This window comes from Pseudophryne corroboree, chromosome 1 (assembly GCF_028390025.1).
Source record: "Pseudophryne corroboree isolate aPseCor3 chromosome 1, aPseCor3.hap2, whole genome shotgun sequence".
Lineage (NCBI taxonomy): Eukaryota > Metazoa > Chordata > Amphibia > Anura > Myobatrachidae > Pseudophryne > Pseudophryne corroboree.
In genome coordinates this window covers 1,067,858,166-1,067,883,113 of record NC_086444.1, presented here as the reverse complement: position 1 = coordinate 1,067,883,113, position 24,948 = coordinate 1,067,858,166, and the positions used below count along the sequence as shown (strand labels likewise).

General features: G+C 48.2%; 1 protein-coding gene across 3 annotated transcripts in view; it reads left to right on the top strand.

The window, feature by feature from the left end:
* Positions 1 to 3,510: 3,510 nt before the first annotated feature.
* SLAIN2 (SLAIN motif family member 2) overlaps positions 3,511 to 24,948 on the top strand; it is a 177,107-nt gene continuing 155,669 nt past the window's right edge. Inside the window, exon 1 of one of the 3 annotated variants that reach the window (XM_063920967.1) lies at positions 3,511 to 4,084. In XM_063920967.1, coding sequence (XP_063777037.1) covers positions 3,678 to 4,084 — 407 coding nt within the window. In that variant the 5' untranslated portion in view covers positions 3,511 to 3,677. The remainder of the gene's footprint in view (positions 4,085 to 24,948) is intronic. The other 2 variants (XM_063920966.1, XM_063920968.1) reach the window with 2 other exon arrangements.

The window sequence follows — 24,948 nt, the reverse complement described above, 5'->3', positions numbered from 1 at the left end:
ATTTGAGCTTAGTTTTATTTGCCAAAATATATAAAATAATGTTACTAGACACTCCTCTAAGAGGGAGTGGTTCTTTACAAAAACTGATGAGTGTTTAGGGTGTAACATCTTTGTATATCCTTTTACTCACTGGGAATTATGTCTAGGCAATTCTAAATTGATTTTGTTTCCTGACCTGCTGAAATTGTGTTACGAAGTTTCAATCTATCTCTCCAATAATGTTTTAGTTCTAACCCCTTCACTGCTACTGACATCAGGTCTCATCATCATCCAAAGTGATGGGGGACATGGAAAACCAAAAACCTACTCTGCACCAATCCTGATGAATGTTGGAGGGTGTTGTAGCCAGGGCCAAGGAGCAAAATATAATGATGTCACTTTTGTTGGGGAAAAGAAGAATGCTTTAGAAAGGGTGAGGGACTTTTAATCCCTATAGTTTACCCACCATGGCAACTAGAGCCCTCTCTTTCAAACAATATGCCCCCACAGAAGTTATTTCCTGATGTTCAGTGTGAGCTCCAGGCAATAACCCCTACACTACAAATGGAGTCCATGGATGTTGGCAACGTGACTTCAGAATTTTTAATAGGCACCTGCATTACAAAGACGGTGTCCCCTTTTTCCAATTCACAGGGCCCCTTAATACTGTTTTTCCATCATCTGTGAACACCAGACAATATTACAATGTGCTGTGGAAACATACTTTTTCCATATATACCTGTGAGTCCCATCTTTTAAATGATGTAACTCCCTAGTAGCTATTGTCTGGTGATCACCTGTGATGATCTCACAAAATCACCATACACTATGTAAAAATGAATGAATGTGCTCTATCTCTTAAATACTGGCTCAGACACATAGGGGGCAGGAGTGAGAAAGTCACCAACATACTAATGGGTCCATTTAATAACTGTACTCATTGCCGGTGGCATATTTCCTTTAGTAGTATGAACAAATATGCCAGGCATTTAACAAGACTCATCCCAAGGTCCAGCAAAGTCCTCATTCTCATTCTGTTGCTAGCAGCCTAGCGCTGCCCTAGTGGCGTGTCCATAATGGGTGCAGGTTGAGTGGTACATATGGGCCCCTGGATCAAGGGGCAAACACTAGAGATGGCCATTGACCATCGATGTTTAAATATCATTGAAGGGTCTACAGCCAATGTTAAATACTTTTGCCATCAATGGGAAAGAATCAAACCCGCCATCGATGGTACAGACCCATCAAAATGTTTTTTTTTTTTTCTATAAGCACTGGGACACGGAGCATATCTCAGCACCCTGACACCAAGAAAGCCCCACCCCCAAGTTGTGATTGGCCCACAAGCCCCTTGAATAGAACAGCAGGGATGACCATTGGTGGGGTGAAACCATCAATGGTTCCTATGCAGATGGTTTTATACCATCAAAATTAGCCATCAATGGTTAACCCACCGGACAGCAAGGGCTAAAGGGAGCTGCAGTTTATTTGGAGTTTCTTCACTGCATGGTGTAGTGCAGTACGGTGCCGTGCACAGGCGCCAATAATACTTCCTGAAGTGTTTGTCTCCAGGCAGGCACTACCCAGGGGGGCATACTAGCGGATATATGTGGGCTTAATGTGTACGGGGCACTACAACAGTGGGCATAATGTACAACTGGGCCATGAGACCATGCCCACTTAATTTTTTCAGGCACGTGCCTGTGGCACACGCAAATGTACTCCCAGGGGGGCTGCGCCAAAGTATATATTCGCTTACCAAAAAAGTTGTCCTTGGGCTGGCCTATCTGCCCTGGACATCAGTGACGGCAATCTCTGCAGTCAGTATACCAGCAGTTGGCTGGTTGGCCATACACACAGCCAGTGCTGCAGGGCTGATGCAATATGTCTGAACAGCGTCATTCACAGACATATTACTCCGACCCGCTACTGATATATCGTCTGTCCAAAACAAAGCTGCAGATGAAGCAGAATGAAGTGTACACTGGAAGAACGGATGTTTTGGGGGGCATACCCGCAATATGTAAGCATGTATGTAATGGGTACCACAGCGGATATGGAAGAGCAGTCTCAATAGATTTAGCAGTGGATAGCGGAGATCTTATGGTGTCTGTTCCCATACTTTCTACTTGTCTCAAGCACTGGTGCGGCTCCTGTCACCTGCACATGCGCTGCCTGCTCTCACCCACCAATAGCTTCTGCAAGATGGAATGTTTGTTAATTAAAACTTGCATCTGTGCATATCATACCTCCCAACATGACCCTCTCCAGGAGGGACAGAATGCTCTCCTCCTAGACTTCCCTCTTTATTTATGATTGTCGCCACCTATGCTGAAACACCTTTCTTATCCATTAACCTGTTCAAAACAGGTGCCGGCAATCATGAATTAAGAGGGAAGGCCAGGAGCACAGTATTCTGTCCCTCCTGGAGAGGATCATGTTGGGAGGTATGCATATTATTATTATTACTACCAGTTATTTATATAGCACACACATATTCCGCAGCGCTTTACAGAGAATATTTGGCCATTCACATCAGTCCCTGCCCCAGGGCATACGGTCGTTAGGTTGACACAGCTTAGGTCGACAGTCAGTAGGTCGACCACTGAAGGTCGACATGCATTAGGTCAGTGATGGCTAACCTTGACACTCCAGCTGTTGTTGAACTACACATCCCAGCATGCCCTGCTACAGTTTTGCTATTTGGCCTTGCTAAAACTGATGCAGGGCATGCTGAGATGTGTAGTTCAACAACAGCTGGAGTGTCAAGGTTAGCCATCACTGCATTAGGTCGACATGGTCAGTAGGTCGACATGTCACTAAGTTGACAGGTCAAAAGGTCGACGAGTTTTTAGAAAAAAAAAATTCGGATTTTTCCATACTTAAAGATCCACGTGGACAACGATTGGAACAGTAACCTGTGCCGAGCGAAGCTGTAGCGGAGCGAGGCACCTTGCCCGATCGCTCGCCATGCGAGGGGACACGGTGCACTAATTGGGGTTCCCCGTCACTTTACGAAGAAAACTACGCCCAAAAGTTTTTAAAAAACATGTCGACCTTTTGACCTGTCGACCTAATGCATGTTGACCTAATGACTGTCGACCTAAGTTGTGTCTACCCAACGACCCATACCATGCCCCAGTGAAGATCACAATCTATAGTCCCTATCACTTGTACACACATTCACGCAAAGATTAATTATTATTAAACTATATTAACTTTTATTGCTGCAGGATTCTCAATGTATACACGCTTATACAGGAACCCCATGTGAACTTGCTGAGCAGGTTCTAGACAAGACACTGGCTCCCAAAACTCGCTCTGTCGGCGTAACACAACTAAAAGTGCCGCACCTTTCACCAATCACCGTAACCTGCTCTTTTGCCCACATAAAACATGGCTGCAATGGATCTTTCCGGCCTGTAAGGGCACGAATGGATAGAGGTGGTGTGGGCAAGACAGTTTGCCACGTACCAGCGATACGCGCTGACGTCGCTTAGAGGGTGCGTGCTGTAGGGAAGGAGGTGATTGGTGGGAAGAACATGTGGGAGGTGTGATGGGGCCCGGTGACGTCAGTGATCGGTCGCGTCTGGGCGTGGCTAGCTGGCAGCGAGTGGCAGTTGGTGAAAGTAACCGAGTTATGAGCTCCGGCCGGGGCTGAGCCGGTACGGGGTGACAGAGGGATCACACCGGCTGCTATGGAAGACGTTAACTCCAACGTCAACGCTGACCAAGAGGTGAGGAAGCTGCAGGAGCTGGTGAAGAAGCTGGAAAAGCAGAATGAGCAGCTGCGCTCCCGATCCACCGCTACCCCAAACTCCCCCAAAACTCCCACCCTTCCCCAGCTGCTTCGTCCTCAGCCCTCCGCACACACCGCTGCTCCCGTCTCTCCGCTGCTCCTTAGCACCGGCTTGCGCAGCCTGAGCTTGGGGCCTGCATTCCAGGAGAAGGGTAGTGGGCGAGGAGATGGGGCCGCATGGGAAGAGTTCATGGAGGCGGTGTCTGAGGAGAGGAGACAGGACGGCGGTCTCCTGCTGGACCAGGTGCTCCCACTCCGACTGGAGGACATGGATAGGATGGTGGACTTCGAGGAGGAGGAGAGCTGGTAACTGACTACATTTACTTTCATACGCTACTTGTGACAGGCTGCCCCTCACCTCACCTGTAACAGACTGACCCCCCCCCCCACCCTGTGACAGGCTGCCCCCCCCCCCCCCTGTGACAGGCTGCCCCCCCCCCCCCCCTGTGACAGGCTGCCCCACATCCCTCCCATCACCTATGACAGACTGACCCCCCCTTCACCTGTGACAGGCTGCCCTCCCTCCCGTCACCTGTGACAGGCTGCCCTCCCTCCCGTCACCTGGGACAGGCTGCCCTCCCTCCCGTCACCTGGGACAGGCTGCCCTCCCTCCCGTCACCTGGGACAGGCTGCCCTCCCTCCCGTCACCTGTGACAGGCTGCCCTCCCTCCCGTCACCTGTGACAGGCTGCCCTCCCTCCCGTCACCTGTGACAGGCTGCCCTCCCTCCCGTCACCTGTGTCAGGCTGCCCTCCCTCCCGTCACCTGTGACAGGCTGACCCCCCCCCTCCCTCCCGTCACCTGTGACAGGCTGACCCCCCCCCTCCCGTCACCTGTGACAGGCTGCACCCCCATCACCTGTGACAGGCTGCCCCCCCCCTGTCACCTGTGACAGGCTGCCCCCCCCCCCCCCCCGTCACCTGTGACAGGCTGCCCCCCCCCACCTGTGACAGGCTGCCCCCCCCCCCCGTCACCTGTGACAGGCTGCCCCCCCCCGTCACCTGTGACAGGCTGCCCCCCCCGTCACCTGTGACAGGCTGCCCCCCCCCGTCACCTGTGACAGGCTGCCCCCCCCCGTCACCTGTGACAGGCTGCCCCCCCGTCACCTGTGACAGGCTGCCCCCCCGTCACCTGTGACAGGCTGCCCCCCCCGTCACCTGTGACAGGCTGCCCCCCCCGTCACCTGTGACAGGCTGCCCCCCCCGTCACCTGTGACAGGCTGCCCCCCCCGTCACCTGTGACAGGCTGCCCCCCCCGTCACCTGTGACAGGCTGCCCCCCCCGTCACCTGTGACAGGCTGCCCACCCCCTCCCTCCCGTCACCTGTGACAGGCTGCCCACCCCCTCCCTCCTTCCCGTCACCTGTGACAGGCTGCACCCCCATCACCTGTGACAGGCTGCCCCCCCCCATAACCTGTGACAGGCTGCCCCCCCTCCCCGTCACCTGTGACAGGCTGCCCCCCCCCCTCCCCGTCACCTGTGACAGGCTGCCCCCCCCCTCCCCGTCACCTGTGACAGGCTGCCCACCCCTCCCGGCACCTGTGACAGGCTGCCCCCCCCCCCCTCCCCTCCCTGCCGTCACCTGTGACAGGCTGCCCCCCCCCTCCCTCCCGTCACCTGTGACAGGCTGCCCCCCCCTCCCTCCCGTCACCTGTGACAGGCTGCCCCCCCCTCCCTCCCGTCACCTGTGACAGGCTGCCTCCCCCTCCCTCCCGTCACCTGTGACAGGCTGCCTCCCCCTCCCTCCCGTCACCTGTGACAGGCTGCCTCCCCCTCCCTCCCGTCACCTGTGACAGGCTGCCTCCCCCCCCCCTCCCTCCCGTCACATGTGACAGGCAGCCTCCCCCCCCCCTCCCTCCCGTCACATGTGACAGGCAGCCTCCCTCCCCCTCCCTCCCGTCACATGTGACAGTCAGCCTCCCCCCCCCCCTCCCTCCCGTCACATGTGACAGGCAGCCTCCACCCCCCTCCCGTCACATGTGACAGGCAGCCCTCCCTCCTATCAGCTGTGGCAAGCTGCCCACCCTCTCTCCCATCACCTGTGATAAGCTGTCCTCCCTCCTGTCACCGGGTGGCAAGCTGTCCCCCCTCCTTCCTGTCACCCGTGATAAGCTGTCCCTCCCTCTCTCCCCTCACCTGCGACGGACGAGCTGTCACCCTTCCTCTCCTCACATGTGATGGACTGTCTGCCCCCCTCCTATCCTCACCCATGACGGGCTGTCCCCCAGATTTTTTTTATCCCGATAAGCACCAGTGAGCATGCTCCTTATGGGCCATCACATTGATGACATGTAGTGAAATCGGGTTTGGTATAGATTCTTGATATACAAAATATTGAGTCGCAATACTGACAAAATGTAAATCTGTTCAATACGTTGACATGAATGCTTGCTGTCAGAGTCCACACTCATATTTTATCTTAACCTTAATTGCAGCTGTTTAGACTGTTTAGGGCGGTTCAAGGGAAATCTTATGCGACGTCTCCCTAGGAGAAGTCACATAAGTGTATGGGCACCTTAAGAGATGCAGTTCAATGAAATAACCTGGAAATATTAATTTAGCAGCATCTTTTGTTTCAGGTAAAGCTTTAGATTAAACTATATTGGCTATTAAACATAGATACACAATTGCCATGTGTTTTTCCTACAATTAAGGAACAGAGCAGTGTTTTCCTTGTAGATAGTCTCTAAAATTATTTCTCTGACGTCCTAGTGGATGCTGGGAACTCCGTAAGGACCATGGGGAATAGCGGCTCCGCAGGAGACTGGGCACAAAAAGTAAAAGCTTTAGACTAGCTGGTGTGCACTGGCTCCTCCCCCTATGACCCTCCTCCAAGCCTCAGTTAGATTTTTTGTGCCCGAACGAGAAGGGTGCAAGCTAGGTGGCTCTCCTGAGCTGCTTAGAAGTAAAAGTTTAAATAGGTTTTTTATTTTCAGTGAGTCCTGCTGGCAACAGGCTCACTGCATCGTGGGACTAAGGGGAGAAGAAGCGAACTCACCTGACTGCAGAGTGGATTGGGCTTCTTGGCTACTGGACATTAGCTCCAGAGGGACGATCACAGGTTCAGCCTGGATGGGTCCCGGAGCCGCGCCGCCGGCCCCCTTACAGAGCCAGAAGAGCGAAGAGGTCCGGAGAAAGCGGCGGCAGAAGACGTTCCTGTCTTCAAATAAGGTAGCGCACAGCACTGCAGCTGTGCGCCATTGCTCTCAGCACACTTCACACTCCGGTCACTGAGGGTGCAGGGCGCTGGGGGGGAGCGCCCTGAGACGCAATAAAAACGATATAAAAACCTTATATGGCTAAAAAAAATGCATCACATATAGCTCCTGGGCTATATGGATGCATTTATCCCCTGCCAGTTTCCTGAAAAAAGCGGGAGAAAAGGCCGCCGTGAAGGGGGCGGAGCCTTTCTCCTCAGCACACAAGCGCCATTTTCTTTAACAGCTCCGCTGGAAGGACGGCTCCCTGACTCTCCCCTGCAGTCCTGCACTACAGAAACAGGGTAAAACAGAGAGGGGGGCACTATTGGCAGCTAATATATAAATACAGCAGCTATAACAGGGAGTAACACTTATATAAGGTTATCCCTGTATATATAGCGCTCTGGTGTGTGCTGGCAAACTCTCCCTCTGTCTCCCCAAAGGGCTAGTGGGGTCCTGTCCTCTATCAGAGCATTCCCTGTGTGTGTGCTGGGTGTCGGTACGATTGTGTCGACATGTATGAGGAGGAAAATGATGTGGAAGCAGAGCAATTGCCTGTGTTAGTGATGTCACCCCCTAGGGAGTCGACACCTGACTGGATGGTAGTAATTAAAGAATTACGTGACAATGTCAGCACTTTGCAAAAAAACTGTTGACGACATGAGACAGCCGACAAATCAATTAGTGCCTGTTCAGGCGTCTCAGACACCGTCAGGGGCGCTAAAACGCCCGTTACCTCAGATGGTCGACACAGACCCTGACACGGATACCGAATCCAGTGTCGACGGTGACGAGACAAACGTAATGTCCAGTAGGGCCACACGTTACATGATCACGGCAATGAAGGAGGCATTGAACATTTCTGACACTACAAGTACCACAAAAAAGGGTATTATGTGGGGTGTGAAAAAACTACCAGTGGTCAGATGAATTAAATGAGGTGTGTGATAAAGCGTGGGTTTCCCCCGATAAAAAACTGCTGATTTCTAATAAATTATTGGCATTATACCCTTTCCCGCCAGAGGTTAGGGCACGTTGGGAAACACCCCCTAGGGTAGATAAGGCGCTCACACGCTTATCAAAACAAGTGGCGTTACCGTCTCCTGATACAGCCGCTCTCAAGGAACCAGCTGATAGAAGGCTGGAAAATATCTTAAAAGGTATATACACACATACCGGTGTTATACTGCGACCAGCGATCGCCTCAGCCTGGATGTGCAGCGCTGGAGTGGCTTGGTCGGATTCCCTGACTGAAAATATTGATACCCTGGATAGGGACAATATATTATTAACTATAGAGCATTTAAAGGATGCATTACTATATATGCGAGATGCACAGAGGGATATTTGCACCCTGGCATCTAGAGTAAGTGCGATGTCCATTTCTGCCAGAAGAACGTTATGGACGCGACAGTGGTCAGGTGATGCGGATTCCAAACGACATATGGAAGTATTGCCGTATAAAGGGGAGGAGTTATTTGGGGTCGGTCTATCGGACCTGGTGGCCACAGCAACGGCTGGAAAATCCACCTTTTTACCCCAGGTCACCTCTCAGCAGAAAAAGACACCGTCTTTTCAAACCCAGTCCTTTCGTCCCTATAAGGGCAAGAGGGAAAAAGGCCGCTCGTTCCTGCCCCGGGGCAGAGGAAGGGGACAAAGACTGCATTATGCAGCCTCTTCCCAGGAGCAGAAGCCCTCCCCCGCTTCTGCCAAGTCCTCAGCATGACGCTGGGGCTCTGCAAGCAGACTCGGGCACGGTGGGGGGCCGTCTCAAGAATTTCAGCGCGCAGTGGGCTCACTCGCAAGTGGACCCCTGGATCCTGCAGGTAGTATCACAGGGGTACAAATTGGAATTCGAGACGTCTCCCCCTCGCCGGTTCCTGAAGTCTGCTCTACCAACGTCTCCCTCCGACAGGGAGGCAGTATTGGAAGCTATTCACAAGCTGTATTCCCAGCAGGTGATAATCAAGGTACCCCTCCTACAACAGGGAAAGGGGTATTATTCCACGCTGTTTGTGGTACCGAAGCCGGACGGCTCGGTGAGACCAATTTTAAATCTAAAATCTTTGAACACTTACATAAAAAGGTTCAAATTCAAGATGGAGTACCTCAGAGCAGTGATAGCGAACCTGGAAGAAGGGGACTATATGGTATCTCTAGACATCAAGGATGCTTATCTCCATGTCCCAATCTACCCTTCTCACCAAGGGTACCTCAGGTTTGTGATACAAAACTGTCATTATCAGTTTCAGACGCTGCCGTTTGGATTGTCCACGGCACCACGGGTCTTTACCAAGGTAATGGCCGAAATGATGATTCTTCTTCGAAGAAAATGCGTATTAATTATCCCCTACTTGGACGATCTCCTGATAAGGGCAAGGTCCAGGGAACAGTTAGAGGTCGGAGTAGCACTATCTCAGGTAGTGCTACGTCAGCACGGGTGGATTCTAAATATCCCAAAATCACAGCTGATTCCAACAACACGTCTACTGTTCCTAGGGATGATTCTGGACACAGTCCAGAAAAAGGTGTTTCTCCCGGAGGAGAAGGCCAGGGAGTTATCCGAGCTAGTCAGGAACCTCCTAAAACCAGGACAAGTGTCAGTGCATCAGTGCACGAGAGTCCTGGGAAAAATGGTGGCTTCTTACGAAGCGATTCCATTCGGAAGATTCCATGCAAGAACTTTTCAGTGGGATCTGCTGGACAAATGGTCCGGATCGCATCTTCAGATGCATCAGCGGATAACCCTATCTCCAAGGACAAGGGTATCTCTCCTGTGGTGGTTACAGAAGGCTCATCTTCTAGAGGGCCGCAGATTCGGCATTCAGGATTGGATGCTGGTAACCACGGATGCCAGCCTGAGAGGCTGGGGAGCAGTCACACAGGGAAGAAATTTCCAGGGCTTGTGGTCAAGCATGGAAACGTCTCTTCACATAAATATCCTAGAGCTAAGGGCCATTTACAATGCCCTAAGTCAGGAGTGGACAACTGGGAAGCAGACTTCCTCAGCAGACACGACCTCCACCCGGGGGAGTGGGGACTTCATCCAGAAGTCTTCCAAGTGATTGTAAACCGTTGGGAAAAACCAAAGGTGGACATGATGGCGTCCCGTCTCAACAAGAAACTGGACAGATATTGCGCCAGGTCAAGGGACCCTCAGGCAATAGCGGTGGACGCTCTGGTAACTCCGTGGGTGTTCCAGTCGGTATATGTGTTCCCTCCTCTTCCTCTCATACCAAAAGTACTGAGAATCATAAGAAGGAGAGGAGTAAGAACGATACTCGTGGCTCCGGATTGGCCAAGAAGAACTTGGTACCCGGAGCTGCAAGAGATGCTCACGGAGGACCCGTGGCCTCTACCTCTAAGGAAGGACCTGCTCCAGCAGGGACCTTGTCTGTTCCAAGACTTACCGCGGCTGCGTTTGACGGCATGGCGGTTGAACGCCGGATCCTGAAGGAAAAAGGCATTCCAGATGAAGTCATCCCTACCCTGATCAAGGCCAGGAAGGATGTAACTGCAAAACATTATCATCGCATTTGGCGAAAATATGTTGCGTGGTGTGAGGCCAAGAAGGCCCCTACGGAGGAATTTCAACTGGGTCGTTTCCTACATTTCCTGCAAGCAGGATTGTCTATGGGCCTAAAATTAGGATCCATTAAGGTTCAAATTTCGGCCCTGTCGATCTTCTTCCAGAAAGAACTGGCTTCAGTGCCTGAAGTTCAGACGTTTGTCAAAGGGGTACTGCATATACAGCCTCCTTTTGTGCCTCCAGTGGCACCTTGGGATCTCAATGTAGTTTTAGGGTTCCTAAAATCACATTGGTTTGAACCACTTGCCACAGTGGATTTGAAATATCTCACATGGAAAGTGGTAATGCTGTTGGCCCTGGCTTCAGCCAGGCGCGTATCAGAATTGGCGGCTTTATCCTATAAAAGCCCTTACCTGATATTTCATTCGGATAGGGCGGAATTGAGGACTCGTCCTCAATTTCTCCCTAAGGTGGTTTCAGCGTTTCACATGAATCAACCTATTGTGGTACCTGTGGCTACTAGGGACTTGGAGGACTCCAAGTTGCTGGACGTAGTCAGGGCCCTGAAAATATATGTTTCCAGGACGGCTGGAGTCAGAAAATCTGACTCGCTGTTTATACTGTATGCACCCAACAAGCTGGGTGCTCCTGCTTCTAAGCAGACGATTGCTCGTTGGATTTGTAGTACAATTCAACTTGCACATTCTGTGGCAGGCCTGCCACAGCCAAAATCTGTAAAAGCCCATTCCACAAGGAAGGTGGGCTCATCTTGGGCGGCTGCCCGAGGGGTCTCGGCTTTACAACTTTGCCGAGCAGCTACTTGGTCAGGGGCAAACACGTTTGCTAAATTCTACAAATTTGATACCCTGGCTGAGGAGGACCTGGAGTTCTCTCATTCGGTGCTGCAGAGTCATCCGCACTCTCCCGCCCGTTTGGGAGCTTTGGTATAATCCCCATGGTCCTTACGGAGTTCCCAGCATCCACTAGGACGTCAGAGAAAATAAGAATTTACTTACCGATAATTCTATTTCTCATAGTCCGTAGTGGATGCTGGGCGCCCATCCCAAGTGCGGATTGTCTGCAATACTTGTATATAGTTATTGTTACAAACAAATCGGGTTGTTTATTGTTGGAAGCCATCTTTTCAGAGGCTCCTACGGTTATCATACTGTTAACTGGGTTCAGATCACGAGTTGTACGGTGTGATTGGTGTGGCTGGTATGAGTCTTACCCGGGATTCAAGATCCTTCCTTATTATGTACGCTCGTCCGGGCACAGTATCTTAACTGAGGCTTGGAGGAGGGTCATAGGGGGAGGAGCCAGTGCACACCAGCTAGTCTAAAGCTTTTACTTTTTGTGCCTAGTCTCCTGCGGAGCCGCTATTCCCCATGGTCCTTACGGAGTTCCCAGCATCCACTACGGACTATGAGAAATAGAATTATCGGTAAGTAAATTCTTATTTTCCGATCATAAGTGTATGTTGCAGTTGCAAAACAGTGACTTCATGTCGACATTTTTAGCCTACAGTACTGTGTATAACAAATATAATCCTGAGCTTGGAAATCTGACTGATCTACATAAACATTTGTAACCCTTAGTAAGCAGGCATATAGCCCTTTATGAAATGTGACGGTGTGGGTAGGCCAAGATAACGAACTGTGCCAAATATAGTTGATTACTTTTTCAGTGAGTCGTCTAACGTTCCAGAATAGATATTAATGAACATGTATCCCGCTAGATTTAATAAAGTGGGTTATAAAATTGTACAGATCTCTAGGATTGTTTTCCTACGTATTCTAGATTGTGTGACCATTTTTTACAAGGTGGTAAACACATATACCACAGAATGAGGTAGAACACAAGGATAAAATATTTGTGATCCACCCAAGTGTTTAATCAATTTGGAATCTGTTACAAAGGCTCAATTTAAAAAAAAATATTTTTTGTTACATTCGTGTAATGCATGTTTTGCTTTATGCCATGCATCATCTTAGTACAGTTCAAACTCAGTGAAGACCTTTTTTTTTTCTCTTGCTGTATAGGTTATGACAAGCGCTAATAAAAATGGCATGAGATTTATAGACTTTACCTTTGTCATGCTTACAATTGTGTCAACTGGCACTGGGAGTTGACTATGCTTCTCAGCATAAAGTGTACAAGTTATGCAGTTTACACATTCTCTGAAGATATTTGGAATATATTTCCATTCAGTAGAGGATGTAAATATGCATGGGGTTCTGGTGATCATTTAGACATTTTGGTGGCCTGTGCCATAAAGAGCATTGATCCGGGCCATATTTTAAATAGACAGATCACACGCTGAAGATGTGGGTCCTCTCAAAAAGGGGCGTAACCATGCTCACACAATAGTACTACTAGTTCAAATTATGCCACACAGTAGTGCAGCCTTATTCACATTACACTGCACAGTAGTGCCCCTTATTTACATGACTCCACACAGAAGGGGACTCTTATACACATTATGCCACGCAGTAGTAGTGCATCTTATAAAACAATATGCCACACAGTAGTAGTGCCTATTTTAAAACATTATGCCAAACAGTAGTGCCCGTTACACATTGTACCACATACAGTAATTCCCCTTACACATATGGTGTCGTACAGTAGTAGTGAGGGTAAAGCGGTGGCTGTGCCTACAGAAATTTTCAGGCCGACAGGCAGCTGCTACAGAAAGATTGGGTATAGGAGGAGGAACCCTCCTCCTCCTATACTCATCAAGGCTGTAGCAGCTGCCTGTTGGCCCAGAAGGTGTTGCAGGCACAGCCACCGCTCTACCCTCACTCACTGTCACCCGCTTCTCCTCTGTGCTGCTGCGCTGCCTCATCTCCTGTGACATTGCTATGGGCACCTAGCAGATAGAAATCGCATCTGTGGCCAGTTCCTCCCCCAGGGCATCCTGTGCTATATGTGGTGGCACCAGTTGCATCGCCCTAGTTACGGCCCTGCTGGTGATTGCTGTTTGGTCTAGTGCAGTGGTGCTGCCTCGGGACACTTGCCTCAGATTGGTTGTCCAGGACCAATTCAAATTATTTATGGTCAATGTAATAGGTAAAACCAGTGCTGGTGTCTACTAAAGTATGAGGACAAATAGAAGCAAGTATTGTCCTCACCACACAATTGAACCAAATGATATATAAACACAATTCACTTAATTGAATATTTGTTTCTAATTTAGTAAATTCCTCAATAAAACTTTTGGCCTAGGGGTGCCGTGAAAAAAATTCTGATAGTATAGGGTGCCGAGACTCGGAAAGGTTTGGAACCACTGGTCTAGTGAATACTCTGTTTTGCATTGGTATTTTTATGGTGATCATTAATTGCTGTGCTGGTTTTTATATAAGTCTGTCATCTGGAGTGATTATCTTAATAATCACAGCGAAGCCACTCAGCTGAGATGTTACATTGTATTTACTACACTGGTTACTTCATGTGACTTATTTTTCCTATTGCTGCTGGGAAAGCACTATTCAGACAGGATTTAAGCCTTTTCTCTTACCTTGAGATTGCTAACTTTGTGCTGTGAGTTATACACTTCTATACACTCCTTTGTACTCCTGACGGCTTGTGCAGTTGGTCATTCTGTTCAGTTTTTGACAGCTGAATGAAAGGGAGGCAGAATCAGTGTACACGCACTTGGCTATGTTAGCAAGGTGGGTAAATAGATGTGATGTATCACCTGTATCACCCCTTTTACACCAACCAGCATATGATACGGATTATTGCACATGAACGCGCATAACCCGTGTTGCTGGCTGGTGTAAAAGGGCCCAGTTGGAATAATCCGGGTCGAGTGACCCTGTATTCCAACTCGGGTGGCATGCAGGGTTGAACACGGGTTCAACCCGGCAAGATGTGCTGTGTAAACGGAAGCCGGGTTGATGCGACCCGTTTACACTGTATGGAAGGGCGGCGCTGGGAGATCATGTGATCTCCCAGTGCCGCCCCTGTCACGTCACCGGCAGCATCACCAACCCACCAATATGCTGGGATGTTGACTGCAATAGGAAAGGGGGCTGATACAGGTCGTAGTCGGGTAGCCCCCGTGTCATGCTCCCAGCTGCGACCCGTGTTTTAGGTGGAAAAGGGGTATTAGATGATCATGTCATGTGCACTGCTCCAGCATCTCTTTATATTAATCTTTGAGTTTCTGTTGCACTTTTTCTGTCAATAGCAGAAAGATGCTCAGACTGATTTATATCCACTACTGTATGTGGTCAGCCGGTAACTGCGCCTGTATGGTCTGGTGACAGATCTCACTGCTCCAAATAGCCTTCTAGACTTTGTTATTTTGGCCATGTATTTGACAAAACAACCTGAGCGTGCATGATTAGCATTGCGCTGGTAATAGAGTAATGGGCCCTACACACTAGAAGATAATACTGAACAATATGAACATCCTCATTCATTAATGAACGAGAACTCGTTCATATCGTCCAGTGTGGAAGCTCCAACGATGAACGATGCGTGGCCCCGCGCTCGTTCATCGTTGGTGCTCCGTCGCTTATGCATGCAGGCCAGTATGGACGATCTCGTCCATATTAGCATGCACTGCTATGGAGCCGGGTGACGGGGGGGGGGGGGGGGAGTGAAGAAACTTCACTCCCCCCATCACCTTACCCCTGCCTCCGGGCCGGCCATATCGGCCGTCAGGCAGCTCGGCGGCGGGTCGACAAGTGTGTAGGGCCCATAAGTGACATTATATTTATGGAAGGCACTTTTGTTCACTATGGCAGGTATTCCGTTCCTGTCGGAATGCCGGACAGGTTGAAAAGACGTTCGTTTTTGAAATTTTTGAGGGCGTATTTTGATTTTCTCTATTCAATGAAAGGCCCATTTTTTTCCACTTGTCGGAAATTCCGACAAACAGGTGGATTGGCGAATTCGCCCGGCGATCCCACTGTTTTGTAGAATTTGCGGGCATTTCCGACAAGTTTTTGCCCAGTTTTCGACAATGCTGATTCAACTTAAAAAATTTTTTTTTTAAAGTTGGATCGGCATTGTCGTAAACGGGCAAAAACCTGTCCACAATGCCTGCAAATTGAATAGGGAAGTGTCGGATCGATCTGACACTAATTGAATATATCCCTAGGTGTACATCCAGTTAAGTGTTGTGAAGATTTTAGATCAGTAAAACAGGAATGGCAATCTCCTGTCCTGATGTCTTGAGGGGAGGTAATCGCGAGACCGCCTGTTGGAATCCCAGCGGTCACAATGCCAACACCGGAATACCAAAAGGTGGTGATATGCCGATACCAGCGCACAGGCTTTTCTCCCTCTGTAGGTGTCCACGACACCCATAGAGGGAGAATAGATTCTGTTGTGAGCACAGCAAGCCACTGTGCCCGCAGCAAGGCGAGCGCATCGACCCCACAAGGGGCTTTCTAGTGCTTGCCCGCTGCTGACATACTGGTGGCCGGGATCCCGGCCGCTGGTAAAAGGTATGTATTCCGTCTGGAGAGCGCACTCTCTTCCCTAGAAAAGCTGTCTGCGCCTTGCTCTGTGTACACGAAGATCTGCATGATGATGAAACCGTGAGAGGTGCTTTGTAGTCCTACTGCTTAATACTAAGGCCACCCACAGCATTAATTTACTTTTTTCCACTTTGTCTATTAAAATTAGAGATGTGCAGCGGGCATTTTTCGGGTTTTGGATTCGGTTCCGCGGTCGTGTTTTGGATTCGGACGCATTTTGGCAAAACCTCCCTTAAGAATTTTTGTCGGATTTGGGTGCGTTTTGGATTCAGGTGTTTTTTTTTCTTCTTCAAAAACCCCTCAAAAACAGCTTAAATAATAGAATTTGGGGATAATTTTGATCCTATAGTATTATTAACCTCAATAACCATAATTTCCACTCATTTCCAGTCTATTCTGAACACCTCACACCTCACAACATTGTTTTTAGGCCAAAAGGTTGCACCGAGGTCACTGGATGACTAAGTTAAGCGACCCAAGTGGTCAGCACAAACACCTGGCCCATCTAGGAGTGGCACTGCAGTGTCAGACAGGGGGGCAGATATCAAAAAACGGCCCCTAACAGCACATGATGCAAAGACGAAAAAAAGGTGCACCGAGGTTGCTGTAGGCCTAAGCTAAGCGAGACAACCACCTGGCCCATCTAGTAGTCTCACGCAGTGGCTGAATGTCAAGAGTGGGTTGCAGTTGTTTGGTCCACTGACAGCATCTCCAGCACGCTCCAGTCACTTAAAAAAAAAAATACAATTGGTGGACTTATACGGCAGTACCCCAGGACTAATACAGCAGTACCCCTGGACTCATACAGCAGTGTCACACAGGATGGCACTTTTCAAAACTAGGCCCCAAACAGCACCTCATGCAAAGATGTCGAAGAGGTGCAATGAGGTAGCTGTATGACTAAGCCAAGCGACACAAACAATTCCAACTGGAATTATATGTCCAAATCACTGGAATTATTTGGCAAGATCACTGTAATTAATAATTATAAATCACTGATATTAATTGGTAAAATCACTGTAATGCTACGTCCAAATCACTGGAATTAATTGGCAAAATCTCGCTATCGCCTGCCTAGTGAAGTGAAATCTAGATGGGATTTGGTACCGGGGACACAATAACTTCATCAATTGTCTAAGTCCCACTGCACTAATGGCGGATAACGGGCGCATGTCTAACAGTGCACTGATTATACTGAGCACTGATGATACTACGGAGAACTGACACTGAGCAGCACGATGCAGCACAAGACACTGTATTAGTATTAGTGAGCAGCACAAAAGCCCTCTGGAATTGTCACCCCCCAGATACCACTGTGACTGGAATGATGATGACCTATGCACAGTGACAGGACACTACCACAGCACCCTACAGCAGCAAGATGCAGCACAAGACACTGGACTATTAGTAATGTACTGTAGTATACTGAGCAGCACAAGACAAGGAGCAGTGATACTGAGCACTGATGAGGTTACTAGAACTGACACTAGGCAGCGAGAACAGCACTGGACTATTGTGCTGTAGTATACTGGTCACCACAATGCAGCACAGGACAATGAGTAGTGATACTGAGCACTGATGAGGATACTAGAACTGACACTGGGCAGCGAGAACAGCACTGGACTATTGTACTGTAGTATACTGGTCACCACAATGCAGCACAAGACAATGAGTAGTGATACTGAGCACTGATGAGGGTACTAGAACTGACACGGAGCAGCAAGATGCAGCAATGGACTATTGTACTGTAGTATTATATACTGGTCGCCACAATGCAGCACTGATACTGAGCACAGATATTGAGCACTGATGAGGATACTAGAACTGACATGGAGCAGCAAGATGCAGCACTGGACTATTGTACTGTAGTATTATATACTGGTCACCACAATGCAGCACTGATACTGAGCGCAGATATTGAGCACTGATGAGGATACTAGAACTGACACGGAGCAGCAAGATGCAGCACTGGACTATTGTACTGTAGTATACTGGTCACCACAATGCAGCAGCAAGACAATGATCACTGATCCTTAGCACTGATGAGGATACTAGAACTGACACTGGGCAGTGAGAACAGCACTGGACTAGTGTACTGTAGTATACTGGTCACCATAATGCAGCAGCAAGACAATGAGCGCTGATGAGAATACTAGAACTGACACTGGGCAGCGAGAACAGCACTGGACTATTGTACTGTAGTATACTGGTCACCACAATGCAGCACTGATAATGAGCACAGATATTGAGCTGATATTGAGCTTCTCATTCAGAGAACGTAGCCACGTCCTCTCCGCTCAATCTACAATGCATGATTAAAAATGGCGGTGACGCGCGGCTCTTTATATGGAATCCGAATCTCGCGAGAATCCGACAGCGGGATGATGACGTTTTCCCCTGTTCGGGTTTTGCGAGTAAGGCGGGAAGAACCAAGGCTGCCTCGGACCCGTGTAAACCATGTGAAGTTCAGGGGGGGGGGGGGGGGGGGTCGGATCTCGGAGAACCGAACCCGCTCATCTCTAATTAAAATAATTGGTTTTATACTTCTATATGAATGTATTTATTTCTATTATATTTCTTTGTAAAAGTGCAAATGGAAAGCACAAAATATGTTTAATTAAAATGACGGCTGAGATCTCAGAGGTGGAGGGGGCCGTGTGACTTCCTGCAAAGTAGTGAATTTCCCTTAAATTTATGTAACGTCCTAATGCGCGCCCTATTTCTTCCAGCCTGCAAATCCATGTGCTTACATATAAATCTGAGCCTTTGTGGAACTGTAAGTGTGTATCATCATAAAAGAGAATTGTGTTACGCTATTTACTCTGTAAATGGGCCTTAGAGTGTGGGAAAAGCCTCTCCGTATTTAGTATACATGGAAGAATGCCTGAAAACACTCAGTAAATGGAGCAGCCAGACAATGCTGCTCTGCCTCACACAGCATTATGTCTGGCACACCATTAAGTACAAGCTATACTTGTTGATTGTGAATTTTATGTCATGAAAAAAAATAAATTCACTTCCATGTGACCGCTGATAGTGCCACCTGCAGTTCTGTGAAAATTCACACTTACATATACCAGTGAACGTCACTTTTCCAAGACCACACACAGGAAAAGTTTGACTCCGTTGTTCAGTGCGATGTTTTGATAAAGCTGGATTGGTGATTGCACCCCGAGAAGAGATTTTGGACTAACTTCAGATAGTTTGCTTCCATCTTTTATGGGGTGTCCCTTTCATGTACTAATAATGGAGCCCCAATGCTTTTGGGTATTATTTATACATAATCTCTAGCAAGGATTTTGCATTATTCAGAGAGGTTGTAAAATAGCCCATTAGCATAACATTTACCGGATGGGATTGCATTAGATAGCGGAGTCAGTTATTTTAATGCATTTTGCATTAATTGAATCTATACATTTTTTAAAGAAGTACTGGTCATTAATGTATGTCAGATGTGTTATTTATGAGCTAATGTAAATACTGCATTCAGTGTAGTCCTACGCTTAAGGTGCATGCACACTTAGCAATATACTGTAGTAAACTGTATAGCTAATTTTTCCCCTCCTTAACGATATAGTTTACTATATCTCCCAGTGTGTATGCAGCGGACGACGAGCGATGCGCGGCCCCATGGGTTGTTAACAACACTTGGTCTCTGCCGTGCATGCAGCTCAATTTAGACTCATCGCCCAAAGCTGCATACTCCAGCCACCTGCAGCATAACGTCACTGTACGATATCGCTAGCAATATCACGCAGTGTGTATGCCCGACATTGTCGGGCCGGCGTGGGAGGGGAAACACTAGGCGATGCCGCTCACCGAGCACCATGCCTAGTGTGTACCCACCTTAAGAGACTCCACTTCTAGTAATGTCACACACAGGACGTGATCAGTTTCTTACGCTGTTCTAAATGTCTTGTTAAAATAAGAAATTATGGACGCTAACATAGGAGATGCCATTGAAAAAAATATGATGTATTCAGTTTTCATCTCTATATGCAGTATCTTTAAAATAGGGAAGAAATTGGAAAACTGCGCTAGTCGTATCCACAGCCCCCTTCTAGCTGGTTGCTGCTGATGACACTATGTGGGATTACCACCGGATCCCACTTGTGGCGTAATCAGAATAATAAATGAGTGTCTTAGCGCATACCTAGCATAAGTATAAATTATAACCTTATAGTTGTTCAGTAATGTCCACAATGAAACAAGGTTGAAAATATGTATAAATTTTATTTATAGTAATAAAAATTCATATAATATATATCAAACAAAAGGAATGTGTTAAAAAAGTGTGTATTAGGTTTATAAAAACGGATTATAATTAATAGCTCATATATTTGGAATTGATAAAAAAGTATATATTTCCTAGTACCGGTACACTAGACTGACAAAATGACATACACAAACACATATACACATAAATGAAAAGAAAATATATATATATATATCCAGGTGAGAACACTGTGTTGGCGTTTTACCTCACTGGACTTTAGGAATGACAGTTTAAATTCCAGGTATACGGAAATAGGATGAGTCAGTTTTTCCTTGGATATTTAAAACTGTCAGTGCTGGCTGTAGCTGCAAATGTCTCTCAGTATTCCTTATATTCAGTGCATGCTCAGTTTAGGCTGTCTTAGGTCCAAGCCGCGGTGGATAAAAGGAGAGGAATACTGGAGATCGATTATGCAGCCATCCTGAAGAAGCCTGTGACAGGCGAAACGCGTTGATTGCAGAAAAATCGATCCGTCTTCGTGATCGCACAGAGGAGCTCACGGAGAGACGGAAGTCTGCCGGCAGACCACAGATTACCTCACCACTCCACCAACGTCACACCCAGCAGGAGGAAACAAAACCTATGGGCATATTCCACGGCACCACCAACGGGTGATATACCGCAACACAAGCAGGATACGGTAGGTGGGAATTACACCCCACACCAGCATTCTTTGACCTGTGTATGGAGCACTGCCAATGAAATGTACTAAACAACCATATCCAGCATTAACATTGGGACCTAAGACAGCCTAAACTGAGCATGCACTGAATATAAGGAATACTGAGAGACATTTGCAGCTACAGCCAGCACTGACAGTTTTAAATATCCAAGGAAAAACTGACTCATCCTATTTCCGTATACCTGGAATTTAAACTGTCATTCCTAAAGTCCAGTGAGGTAAAACGCCAACACAGTGTTCTCACCTGGATATATATATATATATTTTCTTTTCATTTATGTGTATATGTGTTTGTGTATGTCATTTTGTCAGTCTAGTGTACCGGTACTAGGAAATATATACTTTTTTATCAATTCCAAATATATGAGCTATTAATTATAATCCGTTTTTATAAACCTAATACACACTTTTTTAACACATTCCTTTTGTTTGATATATATTATATGAATTTTTATTACTATAAATAAAATTTATACATATTTTCAACCTTGTTTCATTGTGGACATTACTGAACAACTATAAGGTTATAATTTATACTTATGCTAGGTATGCGCTAAGACACTCATTTATTATTCTGAGTATCTTTAAAATGTTTATTTCTCTTACGTCCTAGAGGCTACTGGGGTCCACATTAGTACCATGGGTAGATGGGTCCACTAGGAGCCATGTGCACTTTAAGAAATTGACAGTGTGGGCTGGCTACTCCCTCTATGCCCCGCCTACCAGACTCAGTTTCGAAAATGTGCCCGGAGGAGCTGGTCACGCTTGGGAAGCTCCTGAAGAGTTTTCTGCATTTCTTTTTTTTTTTTTTTCAGGCAGGTCTGGCTGGCAGCAGACTGCCTGCTTTGTGGGACTTAGGGGGTGGGGCCAGCCCAACCTCCCCAGGGTTAATGGTCCCGTTCCCTGCTGACAGGACACTGAGCTCCTGAGGGTCCTGTTTGCAAGCCCCACCACGGTGAGCGTACATACCCGCAGCAGGGCGCCACCCCTAACAGAGTCAGAAGTCAGAAGAGTGGTGAGTAGGTGGCCTGCGTCCTGGTTAGCGGGTCGTCGGCTGTAATGGTGGCACAAGGGTAGGAGCACATCACTGACAAGCAGGCTGCGCTCCAGGCTTCAGAGACACTGTAGTGACTGCTGTGAGGAGCGAGCTGAAGCCACAACTGGTATACCCACACTGACAGCATATCTACAGGGGTTTTAACCCACTGTAGTGCAGAAACTTTACCTCAGCCAAAAACCGTGAAGACCGTGCGCCATTAAGGGGGCGGAACTTCACTCTGAGCGGACCAGCAGCTCACCAGCGCCATTTTCCCTCTGCAGCTATACACAGGCAGATTGACAGGGAAGCGCAGCTCCTCCACAAGGTCTCTAGAACACCTCAGCGGTACCAGGGGGTCATAGCAGGGAGGGGGGCAATATTTGGTGTACTAAGCCCTATTAAGGGTACTTAGTTTGTGACCCAGCTAAACTTGTTATTTAGCAATAAGGGCGCTGTGTAGCTGGCTCCATTATACTCTGTGTCTCCCTAGGACAGCTCTGTGTGGGTTAACTGTGTTTTTAACCTATTTCCAGTGTGTGTGTGTGTGTGTTCTTCCCATTTACTATGTCTAAGGAGTGTGTTTCATGCACAGCAGAGTATTTTTCTCAATCTGGGGGATCACTGCCGTGTACTCAGGATAGTACACATTCTCAGGCTAGTGGATCTGAACCAGTATGGTTAGATTAAAAGGGATGATTTCAAATATTTTGAATGAATTATCCCAAAATGAGAAGGAGACGCAATACTTAAGGAAATCTGTTTATGACCTGATGTATAGAGATTCAGTGGTCATTCCAGTGTCTCAGACCCCTGCCATTTGTCCACAGAAGCGTACTCTGGGCCAAATCATGCAGGCTGACACCGATGATGTTTCAGACCCAGAGGAGGGTGAGGTGGACTCGGGAGGAGGGGGGTGCAGCTTTGTCACAGGGAATACAGGCCCTGATAGAAACTATTAGAGATGTCCTGCACATTCCTGAAAAGGTGTCAGAGGACGAGGAGGAATCTTATTTTAATGTAAAAAAGAAATCAGCTCAGCTACTTTCCCTGCATCTAAGGAATTAAATTCCCTATTGGAAACAACTTGGGTAAATCCTGATTGAGAAGTTTCAGGTCCCATAACGGTTACTCACATCCTTCCCGTTTCCTCAGGATGATGGGGAAAAAATGGGAAAACCCACCGATAATTGACGTATCGGTTTCTAGGCTGTCTCGTAAGATAATTTCTCTGACGTCCTAGTGGATGCTGGGAACTCCGTAAGGACCATGGGAATAGACGGGCTCCGCAGGAGACTGGGCACTCTAAAAGAAAGATTAGGTAATATCTGGTGTGCACTGGCTCCTCCCTCTATGCCCCTCCTCCAGACCTCAGTTAGAATCTGTGCCCGGCCAGAGCTGGGTGCTCCTAGTGGGCTCTCCTGAGCTTGCTAGAAAGAAAGTATTTGTTAGGTTTTTTTATTTTCAGTGAGATCTGCTGGCAACAGCCTCACTGCTACGTGGGACTGAGGGGAGAGAAGCAAACCTACCTGCTTGCAGCTAGCTTGTGCTTCTTAGGCTAATGGACACCATTAGCTCCAGAGGGTTCGAACACAGGGCCTGACCTCGATCGTCCGTTCCCGGAGCCGCGCCGCCGTCCCCCTTGCAGAGCCAGAAGACAGAAGAAGGAGATGAAATCGGCGGCAGAAGACTCCGGTCTTCATTAAGGTAGCGCACAGCACTGCAGCTGTGCGCCATTGCTCCCACTGCACACCACACACTCCGGTCACTGTAGGGTGCAGGGCGCTGGGGGGGGGGGGGCGCCCTGGGCAGCAATAAGAATACCTTTTGGCACTAAAAACACATAATACAGTCTGGGAAACTGTATATGTGTAAAAAACCCCGCCAATAAGCTATACAAAACACGGGAGAAGCCCGCCGCTGAGGGGGCGGGGCCTTCTTCCTCAGCACACCAGCGCCATTTTCTCTTCACAGCTCCGCTGGAAGGACGCTCCCCAGGCTCTCCCCTGCAGTATCCTGTACGAGAAGGGTAAAAAAGAGAGGGGGGGCACATAAATTTAGGCGCAAATAGGATAATAAGCAGCTATTGGGGAAAAATCTCTCATTATAGTGTAAATCCCTGTGTTATATAGCGCTGTGGTGTGTGCTGGCATACTCTCTCTCTCTGTCTCCCCAAAGGACTTTGTGGGGTCCTGTCCTCAGTCTGAGCATTCCCTGTGTGTGTGCGGTGTGTCAGTACGGCTGTGTCGACATGTTTGATGAGGGTTACGTGGAGGCGGAGCAGGGGCAGATAAGTGTGGTGTCGCCCCCAACGGGGCTGACACCGGATTGGATGGATATGTGGAAGGTCTTAACAGAGGCCATCAGGGGCTCAAAAACGCCCGCTAGCTCAGATGGCAGACACAGATGTCGACACGGAGTCTGACTCCAGTGTGGATGAGGATGAGACTAATGTACAGCCTACAAAGGCCATCCGATGCATGATTACTGCAATGAAAAATGTATTGCACATTTCTGATGTTAACCCGGTTACTATCAAGAAGGGTATTATGTTTGGGGAGAAAAAGCAGCCAGTGACTTTTCCCCCATCTGATGAATTAAATGATTTGTGTGAAGAAGCGTGGAGTTCCCCCGATAAGAAACTAGTGATTTCTAAGAGGTTACTGATGGCGTACCCTTTCCCGCCAACGGACAGGTTACGTTGGGAAACATCCCCTAGGGTGGACAAGGCGCTAACACTCTTATCTAAAAGGGTGGCACTGCCGTCTCAGGATACGGCCGCCCTAAAGGATCCTGCGGATAGAAAGCAGGAAGCTATCCTGAAGTCTGTGTATACACACTCTGGTACTATACTGAGACCTGCTATTGCTTCAGCCTGGATGTGTAGTGCTGCAGCAGCATGGTCTGATACCCTGTCAGACAACATTGATTCCCTCGTCAGGGATACTATTTTGCTA